The sequence below is a fragment of the Lathyrus oleraceus genome, chromosome 7, assembly GCF_024323335.1.
Source record: "Lathyrus oleraceus cultivar Zhongwan6 chromosome 7, CAAS_Psat_ZW6_1.0, whole genome shotgun sequence".
Classification (NCBI taxonomy): Eukaryota; Viridiplantae; Streptophyta; class Magnoliopsida; order Fabales; family Fabaceae; genus Lathyrus; species Lathyrus oleraceus.
In genome coordinates, this window is record NC_066585.1 from 66298443 (window position 1) to 66312742 (window position 14300).

The 14300-nt window shown below is 32.2% G+C and overlaps 1 protein-coding gene across 1 annotated transcript; it reads left to right on the forward strand.

The window, feature by feature from the left end:
- Nucleotides 1–1619: 1619 nt before the first annotated feature.
- On the forward strand, nucleotides 1620–10445 carry LOC127107950 (uncharacterized). The gene is made up of 10 exons (XM_051045302.1): nucleotides 1620–1781; nucleotides 2498–2583; nucleotides 2673–2774; nucleotides 3041–3343; nucleotides 3895–3996; nucleotides 4711–5082; nucleotides 5650–5736; nucleotides 5952–6086; nucleotides 7666–7723; nucleotides 7854–10445. Exons 2-10 carry the CDS (start codon nucleotides 2512–2514, stop codon nucleotides 10283–10285), a joined length of 3663 nt encoding a protein of 1220 aa, XP_050901259.1. The 5' UTR covers nucleotides 1620–1781; nucleotides 2498–2511; the 3' UTR covers nucleotides 10286–10445.
- Nucleotides 10446–14300: the final 3855 nt, after the last annotated feature.

Consider the following 14300-nt stretch of genomic DNA (forward strand, 5'->3'; position numbering starts at 1 on the left):
TGTTTCCTTGTGAATCAAAACAGACGCTCTGAATACCAATTATTGGAGTTAACACTGAACCTCAATTGTTGCACAAGAGGAAGAAGATGAAAGAATTTTTAGAGAATTATAGAGAGAGAGATGTAACCAAATCAATTTCTAAATCTCAAAGTCTCAATTGTGTTACAAATGTAACTAACTTTGAGTTTATATATACTAACCCAAATTCAAAGTAAATAACTTGAATTAGAACTACATTCAACAAAGATGTCATATCATCTGCCTCCACATAGTATCTTATGAACCCTTTACACACACGCGTGTATATATATATATATATATATATATATATATATATATATATATATATATATATATATATATATATAATATATATATATATATATTATATATATATATATAATTATTAACAATTAATAATCTTGAATGTGATTCAAAATGACAAGAAAATATACAAGTGAATTTAATTTTTGAATTTAAAAATAGTCAACATTTGTGAAATATTACAATAAATTTGAATAAAAAAATAAACAATAATTTATAAAGTGTTCAAAATAAAAATATACTTGAAGAAGGATTGTATTGCAATTTATTATAAGATTTACATTATAGTTATATAATTCTAGTTATATAAGATTTATAATATGTAAAACAATTCCTCTTCAAAAACACTAGTTAATTGTTTTTAGTTTATTTAATAATTTTTTTTCATTTACATTGCAAAATCATAGCACTATTATTTTTAATTGAAATGACACGTTTTAAACTTATTCTAATAAAATTCACAAAGACTATGTTTTCTATGCTTGTAAGAACCTGTTGAAAAATCCCAATTTTTTCTCTCTCTCAATTATCAAACATCTTCCTCTTCGGAGATCTATATTGCAGCGACAAAAATCCATGTTTCTAGGCACTGATCACTTTTAACTCTAATTTACAAATTTACCATAAAGACCCTATATATTTCCACTCCACTTAAAATGAACCCTTCAAGCTCCGCTCCGGTTTTACTAGATTTTTTTTCTGAGAAAAAATGGAGAGTTTATTAATAGTACTCCATCAACAAGTGTACCAAAAACAATAGTACTTACTTTTTTTTTTGTTTGAAACAAACAACAGCAGTATTACTTTTCCTTAAAAAAACAACTCAAACAGAAAGTTACTTTAACAAAATAGTAATTTACTCACCAACAGCATAGATACTCTCATTCTTGAAAAGGCAATCATGTAGTACATTGAAACCAACGGTTGCTACATGAAGAGCGAGATGCGTGTTACAGCAATTAACTGACCTAACCCACTGCAAAATCTTTAACTCAATTCACATATTTATTAAAAGATTACGTAATTGTTATGTCCTATCAGTCTAAAATATTTTATTCAATGCATTACAACTACTATTCATAAAATTATATGATTAAGATAAAACTTAAATACAAGTAAAAATTTAATGATTATGATAAATTGACATGTGAGTGCATGCCAATTATAACATTATTTATTAAATTAATTTCCCTAAGGGGCAAAAAAGTAATAATTGCCATGCAGTGTTTCATTTTAATCTAAACACGTGGGTTAAGACCCTCATTCGTGGAATCACAGAAAAAACATTTAGTAAATAATAAATATATAAATAAATAAATAAATACTCATAGTAGTATAATAATCAAATCGAAGACTAATCTTTCTACTCTCTTTAGCTCACAGCTTTTCTTCTTTCTCTCTCTCAAAACCGATCCTGAAATTCATTTCTTCCTCCATGAAAATACTGCTAAATTAGGGTAACTACTCGCTCATCGATGACCTGATTTCTAGATTATTTTCTGTTTTACTCTTAATATGTTTTTTGATGTTTTTTTTTTGATTAACACTGTTGTAGCCTTCAATTATTGTTGATGTTGTTTTCTCATTATGGTTTTGATTTGTTTAGGAAAGTAGATGATGAAGTAAATTGATGAGGTTGAATGAGATTTAAGTTCGAATCCATGCATTTGTTTACTGTTTCTCTAGATTCATTTCTATTGTTGATGTATTATTTTATTTAATAATTTTTTTTGTTTGTGATCTGTCGTTGCTCGGAGAAGTGTGTTGTTGTTTTTGATTTTTTTCTTGTTTTATGAAAAGGGAGTGGATTGATTCATGTTCAGTCATGGTGAGGAAATCTAGTTCATAGATTTTTGAAGTTCTTTCCGATTTTGACTAAGTTGACCCTAATTTTATTGGAGAATGAGTTGGTTTATTTAAGGTGTTTGTTTGTTTTGTAAACTGTGTTTGGTAGAGAGAGTGTTAATTAGTCATGGGAGTTGAATCTCGTTTGATGTAGAGATGTCTTTCTTCATTGTTTGTTTGTTGCATGTGATTTTTGCTTACCTGCTTTTGCTTATGAGCACAAGTTAGAATGCATGTTTTGTAAAAGAGGGAATGTATTATTGGAATAGCAAAACAAAGGAGATGCTTTGAGGTTTGATTGTTTAAATCTTTGTTTTGTATTTGACAGCATAACCTGCCTTTATGAGAATGGGAAAATCGGGCGTCGGAAAATCTGCAGGAACCAGTGGCACAAAACACAATTCTAAACAAGAGGTGAGTATACATTTTGAAGACTTTTTGTTTTCTTCTCTTACTTTGCTAATGGATTTCATACTTGTTACTTTGTTGTTCAATAATTTCAGACTGCAGAGAAAGCGGATGAACGTCCTGATTGGTTGCCGGATGGCTGGAATATTGAAGTCCGAACCCGAAAAAGTGGTCCGGCTGTGGGATCTGCATATAAGGTGGTTAATAGATTATTTTGTTTGATATAACTGTTGTTGTTTTTGACCATTAGCAAATTTTAATAAGACCAACTTCTTTCCAGTTTCCATGACAGTGTTGTTCTGTTTAGTACCTATCCTCTAAAATAATTAGTTACATATTGGTTATTGTTGAAAAGGGCAAAGCAAAAGTTACTTCTTTTAAATGTTTTGAATGTAAATGTTCTGTATATGTGAACATTATAATGTAACTTACCACTCACAATAAAACTCTTGTCTTGTTTCAGTGCTACGTTGATCCATTGAATATACATAAATTCTATTCCAAACCTGAGGTACTGCGACATCTTGAAACTACAAAGGACAGCAACTGCTCTTCCAAGAAGAAGAAAGGCACTAGCAAGCAATCTCCAAGCAAGGAGGAGGAGGAGGAGGAGAAAAGTATCGACAAGCAATTTCCTAACAAAGAGAAGCAGAAGCGCACTAACAGTAACCAACATTCTTCAAGTAAAGAGGAAGAGAAATGCATTAACATGCATTCTACAAGCAAGGGGGGAAAGAAATTAGCTAGCATGCACTCTCCAAAAAATGTTTGTATATCCGTTCTTCTTGATAGTTATTAATGAACTTCACCATCAAATTGGCAGATCCTTTCTTATCATTGTTCATTATCCTATTCTATGACATCTCATAATTAGAAGTTTATAATTGTGTCTGGCACGAAACCATAATCACCCTAGAATTTAATGGTGAGTGTTTTTGTTTACTGGATTTGTTCAGAGGAAAGGACCATGTCATGAAAATAATTGTAACTACTAACATGATTATGAAAGTGTTATAGATTAAAACATAGAAAATTAGACCTCTTATAAAAATGCCATTCTTAAAAAAAATGGCCATCTCAGCTTAAGGCTTCACAATTATGTGCCCGTGTCACTGAAATTTTCCGTGTTTTGTGATTTTTCTTTACTTGGGTTGTGCGCTTTTAGTGCAATTCTAATGCATCTGTATTTTTATGGAAAAAAATGAGCTGAAAGTTTGTCAATATCATTTGATAAATTTTGTAGACTTTTTTGTTTTCTTCTCTTAATTAGCTAATGTCTTTAATACTTGTTGCTTTGTTGATGTGCAATAATTTCAGACTGCAGAGAAAGCTGATGAACGTCCTGAATGGTTGCCTGATGGCTGGGACATTAAAGTTCAAACCCGAAAAAGTGGTCCGGCTATGGGATCTTCATATAAGGTGGTTGATATAATTGTTGTTGTTGACCATTTGAAACTTTAATTAGACCAACTTTTTTCCAGTTTTCTGTAGTTAATTGTTTTTATCATTCCTTCCTTGAATACAAGCTTGTTGTCAATCAGAAAGCAACCATTTCATTAATGTATGTCTGACCTTCTAAGTCTACAGTTCTAAGTTTTTGGCCTTGAATCGGGACTAAATTTTGTGTGCGACTGTCTGTAGAAAACTTCTATTTTGGAAATCTAAAATTTTATTCATCATAATATTCGTGACTTTACCTTATGGTAACACATTACTATTAATTGTAATTTTGTTCTTCCCATGTGTATGGCTTGGGAGCGGTTGTCCTAAATTGGTGAGCCGGATTTTGGGTCATATCTTTTGAGACTGTGCTCACATTAGTTTGCAATGTTTGTATTCAATGGTAGAAGCTACACTCCTCAATAGATGTGAACATGTGAATGTGATATTTTACTACTTGGTGATTTTTTTTCTCTTGATTTAATACCAACTCTTCATGCATATTAATTACTACATGATAGTGCTGTCCTGTTTAGTACTTATCCTCTTCAATAATTAGTTATTGTTGAAAAGGGCAGAGTAAAATTTACTCTTCAAATGTTTTGGATGAGAATGTTATGTATTTGTGAACGTGAACATAATAACATAATAACGTAACTTACCACTCACAACAAAACTGTTGTCTTGTTTCAGATCTACATTGATCCATTGAATATATATAAATTCTATTCCAAACCCGAGGTACTACGTCATCTTGAAACTACAAAGGCCAGCAACTGCTCTTCGAAGAAGAAGAAAGACACTAGCAAGCATTCTCCAAGCAAGGAGGAGGAGAAATGCACGGACAAACATTCTCCAAACAAGGAGGAGGAGAATTGCATTAACAAGCATTCTCTAAACAAAGAGAAGAAGAAGCGCACCAACAATAACCAACATTCTCCAAGTAAAGAGGAAGAGAAATGTATTAACATGCATTCTCCAAGCAAGGAGGAAGAAGAATACATCAACACGGATTCTGGAAGCAAGGACGGAGAGAAATTCACTAGCATGCACTCTCCAAACAATGTTTGTACATCTATCATTTTTCTGTTAGTTATTAATGAACTTCACAATCAAATAGGCAGATCCTTTCTTATCATTGTTCATTATCATATTCTATGACATCTCATAATTAGAAGTTTATAATTGTGTCTGGCACGGATCCACAATCACCTTAGAATTTTATGATGGGTATTTTGTTTACTGGATTTGTTCTGAAGAATCGATCATGTCACAAAAATAACTTGTAAGTACACAAATTATTACAAAAGTGTTATAGATTAAAACATTAATGCGACCTCCCATGAAAATGCTGTTCTTAAGAAAAATGGTCTCCTCAGCTTATGGCCTCACATTTATGTGCTATGTTTTTGTGATTTTTGTTTATTTTGGTTGTGCACTATTAGTGCAATTCTAATGCATCCGTATTTTTATGGAAAAACATGAGCAGAAGGTTTGTAAATAACATTTGATAGATCATATATTGATTGTTGGAGGAACTTGTATTTAATCCATTAACTATTATTAGAAGTTGCTGGCTGTCTTCATAAATTTGTTTTCAAGTATGTAATATTTGGTTTTGTTATACTCTAGGTTGCGGGCGAGAAGTCCACTGAAGAGGATCTACCCCCTGGATGGATTAAAGAAGCAAAGATTAGGAAGAACAGAAGGAAAGATTGGGTATGAAATTTCTTTTTATGCTCAGCTTAAGTTCATGATTTACTGTCCTCTTTCTTCCAAAAAAGAGGTCTTTATTGAGAAATTAATAAGATGGATATTTACCTAATATAGTGTGAGTTGCAAATGACTGTGGTTTGTAGTATCATCTGTTATAGTTACAGTTTTATAAAGTTTTGATGCTTAAACAAATTATGATCGGATTGCACTTCCAACAGTTATATATTGATCCAGCGAGTGGATATGTATTCCATTCCAAGAAGGATGTACTGCGTTATCTTGAATCTGGAGATATAGACAAATGTGCTATGAAACCAAGTAGAAGACAAAATCAAGATGAAGACAACTCAACTGTAAGACTTCTTTGTATATCAGTAGTAACTCTTTATTGCTGCTTTTATTGAGTCATTAATTATGAACTTATGACTCCAACTGTTGAAAGATTGACAAATTTGCACCAGGGTCTTTTATCGTACTCCCTCCTCCATTCCCTAATACTTGTGGTTTTTAATTTTTTTTTTGCGATCCTTTAACTTGCCATTTTGATAGTTTAAGGTTACATTTTTGTCAATTCTACCCTTATCTCTCATTAATCATCTTTCACATTTTCCATAAAATGATGATTGAATGGTTGAAAAGTTTGAAGATGAATTTATAGTCATACGTCGACTCCCAAAATATGTATTTATTCCCAAAATGAAATTAATGACACATGGTGGGCATAAATATAAATTTGAAGGGCACTGAATTATCTTCTCTCTAGTACATGAGCAAGTTATAAAGGGTGAGGAGTCTATGGCTAAACATAAAAAAAAATGGGAGTGCTACTTCAATCCAATAGAATTTATAATCACGTAAACTATCAGTTATGCATAATGATTCGGGAAAAAAACAGTTCAAGTTAGGAATATATACCAGTATTTACAGTTCGCAATTTGGTGTTGGAAAACTTCTGCGATGTGAGCGTGAAATTCAAACGTTTCAAGAGAGAGAATAGAGGAGAAAGTAGCAGTTGAAAAAGTTAAGGGAGCAGATTACTTTTATTGAAGAGCTCACTTTCTTTTGAGACTTTAATGAGGAGATATGTTAAATTGATGAAGTGGAGGAGAAGTGAGAGATGAGGGTATAATAAGAACACTTTTATCAAATAAGCTATTCCTTGGTAACCCAACAATGTCCCAGAATGACAAGTATTAAGAAACACAGTAGTTTTTCGTATCAATTTAGTCCGATATATTTGTTTTTCACAAGCCATGTTAGTTAATTATGCTGAAAACGTTTACAGTGTTGGATCAACCTTCATTTCCCATCCACTTTTGTTACATATTTGTGTTTACATGACAAAGAGACCACAATCTTAGCTAAAACTGAAAAAATCATGTTATTTTGATGTTACTTTGATGATTCTGGGGTTGTAGCTATAATTTTGATTCAACTTAGATGTTATTTTGATGGATTGAAATGTAATTTACTTATATGAATGATCAAGTAAGACTTTTGGTAACAAACATGGAAGGATCATGAGATTCGATCCAATTTTGTTAAGGTTTTTAAACAGATAAGACCAATAATTTACATGAAAGAAAGACTAACTTGTCATGAAAAAAGAAAAAGAACTACATTGATATAAAAAATTAAGATAAAGGACCTCTGATGCAATTTTGTCAAAAAAAATCTAGGGATTCATCAGTTACAGGACTTGAGACTAAAATTCAAAGATGATATGAATCTTTTTTTATTACTGCTGATGATTTTCTTTATTAAGATATGCCAACTGAATAATATCCTTTACAGATTTTCATTGGCATTAGTTAACTGACCACAAGCATGCCATATACTGTGGATTTTCTGATCAATAATGTTCTATGCTTGCATTTTAGAATTACGACTGTGAATAATTTTTTTTTCTTGTTATGTTTCTGTTCAAATTAGCCTGCTGCCAAAAGACAGAAACCCAAGCAGTCTACACCCAGGCAGAAGATATCTGTTGGTAAGAAAAACCATAAATGAATTATATTTTAGTGACTGGTTAATTTTTTCGAGCTCAACCAACTTAGGGGTGAAGAATATGCCAGTTATACTAAATACCTGCTTCTATGTATTTCAACTTTTTACTGCAGCCAAAGATCCAGCTGAAAGCTTAGAATTGCCTGATGTTAACAGCTCAATGAAAGGGCAAGAACCTGTTAAGTTGGCTGACAATGTTCTCAATGATCAGACTCCTATAGTTCCAAAAAGAAACTTGAGAAAAAACAGAACCACTCTAGCCGCTGACATGGAAAAATCATCTCAGCATCTCAATGGTGTCCCAGAAATTGAGCAACCAAAGGCAATGAACACGATAACCACTCGTACCAACTCAAACAAATTTAGTAAGAAGAAAGAGCCCCACATTCCTTGTCGGGCTTCAAAACGATTGGCTGGATCTGAAAGCAAAAGGTCTAAAGAAGTCATAGCTGAATCTCAGCTAAGTGAGAGCGGGCCAGATCATGCACCATTAACTGGAGAGTCGCAAAATAAAAGAAGAAAAACTCCTTTAGTCCTACCTGCTGCAGACAATCAATTGGAAACACTTGAAGTGGATGACGATAAATCAGAACCTCAGCTGTCCTTTGCATTCCACTACTCTTGGTCTGACCCATGTTTGGATTATGCAATCAATACCCTCACGGGTGTGTTACCACCAGTTGATAATTCTGTTGATAAAGGACCGTCTTCAGTCCCTGAAACTGATATTCAAAAACCTACTTTTGACACTGTCACGGGAAGCAGCAGGGACAGTCAAAACAATTCAGTCGATAATGGACCCACTACTGTACATGAAACTGATATTCAAAATCAAAACAATTCAGTTGATAATGGACCCACTATACATGAAACTGATATTCAAAATCAAAACAATTCAGTTGATAATGGACCCACTATACATGAAACTGATACTCAAAAAACATTGATTGACAATGTTACCAGAAGAAGCAAGGACAGTCAAAGCAATTTGCTTGACAATGTTACAAGAGGCAGGGACAAAAATGCTTCAGTGCAGTCAAATAAATCCAAGAGAAAGAAAGAGGTCAAAGAGGTCAAAGTCCCTATGCGGTTGTCAAAGCGACTTGCTGGCGTTGAACCGGAGGCCAAACCTTCCGATAAAGCTCTTGAATATTCAAGTAAAAAATCAAGCAAAGCAGCAGCCACTCCATCTGTACTTTTAACTAATGGAGCATCTGACCATGTCCATGCTGGGGAAGAAGCCAAGCTTACTCCTCATGTGTCTGACAGTTTGAAAACAGAAATGCTAGGAAAATCATCAAGAAAGAGCGGTAAATCATGTGATGACCAAACTGTTCACAAGGAACAACAATTGGAGAAAGCTGAAGCTGAAAATATTAGTGATGATAGATCAAAGCCAGAGCTTACCTTGCCATTTGATGAATCTTGGTCAGACCCATGCCTAGAATTTGCATTCAAGACTCTTACTGGTGCTTTGCCTGTTGATTCTGCTGCAGAGATTTTAAAAGAGTCGTCTCCTGGTGTTGGTGACCCGCCAAATAATGAGTTGCATGGGAGAGTAACAACCAGCATTAATGGAAAAACTCATGACAACTCAAATGAATCTCTAAACAATAAAGAGCTTGATATGGCTGGCGAATCTTCAAAGCTGCTGCTTGGGCAACCTGAGTTGATGACAAGCTCGACATGTGGCAAAAATATGGATGGCGAGTCTTCAGAGCTTCTGCTTAGGCAACCTGAGTTGAGGACTAGCTCAACATCTGACAAAAATATGCCTATGGATGGCGAGTCTTCAGAGCTTCTTCTTAGGCAACCTGAGTTGAGGACTAGCTCCACATCTGACAAAAATATGCCTAAGTTTACCAACGGAGAATCTCAGAGTCATGAAGGCAACATAATAGGGAATTTGGAACCTGTGTTGAGGACTAGCTCCTCATCTAACGTTGGAGAATCTCATAGTTATGAAAGTGAAATGATAAGGAATTTGTTTGAAGAACCTCCATTTGTTGAAGCTGAAAATACGACCCAACTTCTGGATCATTCTAGAACTAATGCATACCCGCAAAAACAAGAAGAGCAATTAAAGAAAAATGACCAGGTTGATGAGGGTGAATTTGGTACATCGGAGCAACCACCGCCTTTTCAAACTGAAACCTTAAACCATAACAATACTGAATTACAGTTCTGCGAGTCTTTTATGAATACTTGGTCAGATCCATGCCTAGAATTTGCATTTAAGACCCTTACAGGTGTGATTCCAGTTGAGGAAAATTTAGGAATTCAAGGAGGTACCCAGGAACCTTCCGACTGTCAAAGTGGAAGAGACGATGTATCAGCGTTGCCAGATTTTGGATCTTCCAGTTTTTCTCAAAGTGATTTCTCATTTCACTTTGATACAGGAGTGAAGTCCACACCAGGGCAGCAATTGCCAGGGCAGCAATCATCAGTGAGCTCTTCATTCCCATCTATGAGCCTGCAAAGTTGTCCCGGAGTTGATCCACAACAACAATATTCCCAGTTCAATAATAATTTTCAGAGAAGGTAAACTCTTATTTTTGTGACTGGTTTCGGGTTATAATCTATGACTGTACTTTATTAGGTTACAAAATCCTTTTGTTGTAAACTATGTTATCCTTTACTGTGCTATCTAACAACTGTGGTATTATGCATTTATATCCAATGTTATTATCAATTGTAGTATTGTATATTTATATCCAATGTTTATTATATGGTTCAAGGATACTAAGTATCCTCCTCACCTGGAGGTGATGTTATGAAAGCATAAGTTTTCAGGCCACGCTTTCAAGAAATGTATGGCTCGATTTTTATAGTGTTATATATTTTAGTATAAAAAAATTTAAAAAAAAAACTTTTCATAAAAGCTTTAAATTAAAATTTGGTTAGGATAGTTATTTTTAAAATGTTATTTTAGGTATTTTATTATTTTATCGAATTTTTTTTTGGATATTAAATTTTCAAAAAATCACTTAATTTTAAAGCTGTTTTAAATAACTTTTTATAAAAATTATTTTTAAGATATAATTTTTTTGAAAAAATTATGATTTTGATCTCAATAATGTATATTTATGTTATAGAATGAATAATTCAATCTTTTAATTTATAAAAAATAAATTTAGAAAAACTTATAATATTTTGAAAAATATTTTTTTTAATCCATTTTCTAAAAAAGAAGAAAATTTATTTTTTTAAAACTTAAACAAATTGATCCTATACAATTGAGTTGAGTTGTTTTAAGGGGACATTATAATGTGGTTATTTTGATTATGGGTATTTAAGATTTACAAATGAATTACATTAATGGTCCCGTTTTAAAAAACTATTTTAATAAGAAACTATATAACTGTTAAAGCAATTTTAATTTGTATTTATAAATGAGTTTAATATTATGGTTGATTTTAAAATTATATAGTTTTTAATTTGTTTTTAAAATTCTCTCCCACCTCTTCAAACTTCGATACACTCCATATTCAAAAATTTAATTACCCTCATTCTTTTCTTTGATTCAGCTGAAGTGGTATTCATTTATAATGCTTTTTAGGTGTTTTTCAATATATCTATTTAGAAAGTGAAGAGTTTTTCGGATTGAAATAGAGTTGCTCTAGGAGTTATTCTACACTATTGCAAAAATATTAAAATATCCTCAACATAGATACATTTTTTGATGTATTTTTTCCACACACAATTGAGACGAAGATGACTATTCTTTTGATAAGAGATGCATATCCGTATGTATAAAAAATTGAAGTGAGAGTTTTGTGGCATTGAAATACACAAATGTAAGACGGAGATATATGGTCATTTGTAATAAATACCTTACACATTTGATCATGTCTGAAGTGAGATATTTTGAAGATACATCTTTAAATTTGGTTTTTTAAAAAAAAATTCCAACTCCAGATGCTTCCCTCATTGTTTTTTTTTAAATTAATAAAAATAGTGTGTCTAAAGATTCATCCAAAATTAATGCAGAACATAACCATGCAATTATCCATAATAGAATTTGAAAAACAAAAAATGTATATCCAATTCTATAATATTATGCGGTGTATAACTTAAAAAAACGTGTTACATTATTATATTATAGTTAAAACATATCAAAAGTTGATTCACTATCTAAATTTAATGGGGGCAATTTTATAATATTATGCGGTGTATTACTTAAAAAAATGTCTTACATTGTTATATTATAGTTAAAACACATAAAAAGTTAATTCATTATCTAAATCTATTGGTGGCTCAATCTTTGATATTTTCTTATTTGCTTCTTGTTCAATGTCGTTCAACTTGATGAATTCTTTCATCCTTTCAAAAAAGTGGTTAGACCATGTTTCAACATGTTGTATAAAATGTGTCACCCACTCCGGTGATATCTTTGATATATGACAACTTGTTTTCAAATAAACCTGAACAATTTTTTTTTGATAGCCAATCAATACACATGATGCGTTCAGATGGATTATGAGGTGACTTACTCCCAAGTGAAAAGAATGTTTTCAAGAAACTATACCGTGTTAAATCAATGCACACCCTATCATAAGCACTTGCTATAAGATGTCATATTTCCGGAAAGCGCATCAATTTGTCAAACGGAGCAGGACCACTAAGACAAGGAACAAAAGCATTGAGAATTGGATCGTAATTTGCTTTGTTTCCGTATAGTTTTGTGTATGATTTCCTATGTGTCGTCATCTATTCTATAAGATGACGATAAAAAAATTGGTGGTCCTCCTCTCTCCTATCGACTAATCTGAAACAACTCAAAAATCACATATGTTGTCACCTTCAACATCTACAACTTGTTTGGTGTGTTTGTGCATAAAAAATTACATTTCTTCAATATGTTTGATTTTTGGTAACAGCGGTGGAGGATATGATTTGCTAATGCGAGTATCCTTGAAAACACTTTTTATTTTATTTTGGAGTCAGAGAGTCTGAAAAATGTGAGCCAACATGTTCAAAAAGTCTCGTGGAGTTGTCACTTTGAGTCGATTTTACCTTTTTAAAGGCACCTTTTGTTTTAATAGGTTCCTACGGTGGTTTCAAATTCGTTGTTTCTGGATATGCAATCTTCCTAAGTTGTTATTTGATGTGCAATTTCCTGATGTCATCAACTATAATCAATCTCTCTTGGATCATTTTCCACCCGATCATGATAGATATGTTTGATTTACCATCATTCGTCACACCGTCATCATCAAAACGAAGTCTTGTCCAGTGAGTGCAAACTTTGCCATACATTTGGTTTTTCAAGCTTCATCTTCTTTGAAATTAAATAAGCACATGTGTCGCACCTCGAAAAAATGAGAATACGACTTAGCGAAGCGCAATCACACACTCACAATGATGGACTGAACAAAGTCGCCACCAGACTTTATTTATTCCCAAAAAGGGAAAGGAGAAATATCAATAAAACCCAAGAAAGAACGACAATGATATTGACCGTCGCAACCAAATCAGGGTTCGAGAGTCGATTACGCAAGGGGAGGAATGTATTAACACCCCTCACGTCCGTTGTATTGAACGAAAACCGTTATGTTAGTTGTGCGCGTTAGTATTAGCTTTAGAGCTGTCAATTTAGGGGGTCAATTAATTTAGGCCCCAACCCCCATAACAAGGGGGCCTAAAAAAATTTAAGAATAGTAAGCCCTAAAATACATAAGCCCCAAAGTTAGAAGGGTCCAAAATTTAAAAGGGGACCATAAGGCCCCAAATAAAATAAAAACACTTAATTTTGAAAAATAAAATAAAATAAATTCGAGAAATAAAATATAACTTTTAAATACATTTTTTTTAAAAATAAGTTAAAAAACATGCTAAAAATTTCGAAAATAAAAATAAAATTTACGTTAAAACTATTCTAAAAATAAAAAACAATTAATTTTTTCAAAAATAAATAACAACTTAAATTTTTTTTTTTTCCTACATAAAATTCCAAAAAAAAAAAATACTTTTCTTCCTCTTAAAATCATATTCTACACATTATAAAATAAGAAAGAAAAGAAAACATATTACGCGTCAATTATATGACTTGCTAGTATATATACACACTTGAATAGAAATTTATATTCTTTTTTCAAGCACAAGCAACAATATTATGCATCTCAATTCAGGAAAAATACTATGTAAGCATATCACTGAAAGATATATGTCAATACTCCTGACATTCATTGGACATTCGAAATTGAAGTAAATCAATCCAAACATGAACCAAATATCACATAAATAAAGACACTAATCCAACCAAAAAAACATGAAAAGATAAATTCAACAAACGAAATAAAGTATATAACACTAAAATTAGTCCTCAACTTCAATCTTGCAATCCAAATGCATGTTGAGTCATTGTCACCTCAATATTGCCTTCATCATTAGTGTTGATATTTTCCTCATCTTAAAAACACAATAAATCATACTTAGGTGCAGATGCAACAAAACAATGACATGAGTATATCATTATTTTCATGTTTATGATATAGTCTTATAATAGATAGCATATATATATATATATATATATATATATATATATATATATATATATA

What these genes read in the sequence shown, in the direction of transcription:
- LOC127107950 (XM_051045302.1), top strand. Translation starts at nt 2,512, where the DNA reads ATGAGAATGGGAAAATCGGGCGTCGGAAAATCTGCAGGAACCAGTGGC. An exon ending in CTATGGGATCTTCATATAAG is followed by an intron (nt 3,997 to 4,710) that starts GTGGTTGATATA and finishes GTCTTGTTTCAG; the next exon opens with ATCTACATTGATCCATTGAA. An exon ending in GCATGCACTCTCCAAACAAT is followed by an intron (nt 5,083 to 5,649) that starts GTTTGTACATCT and finishes GTTATACTCTAG; the next exon opens with GTTGCGGGCGAGAAGTCCAC.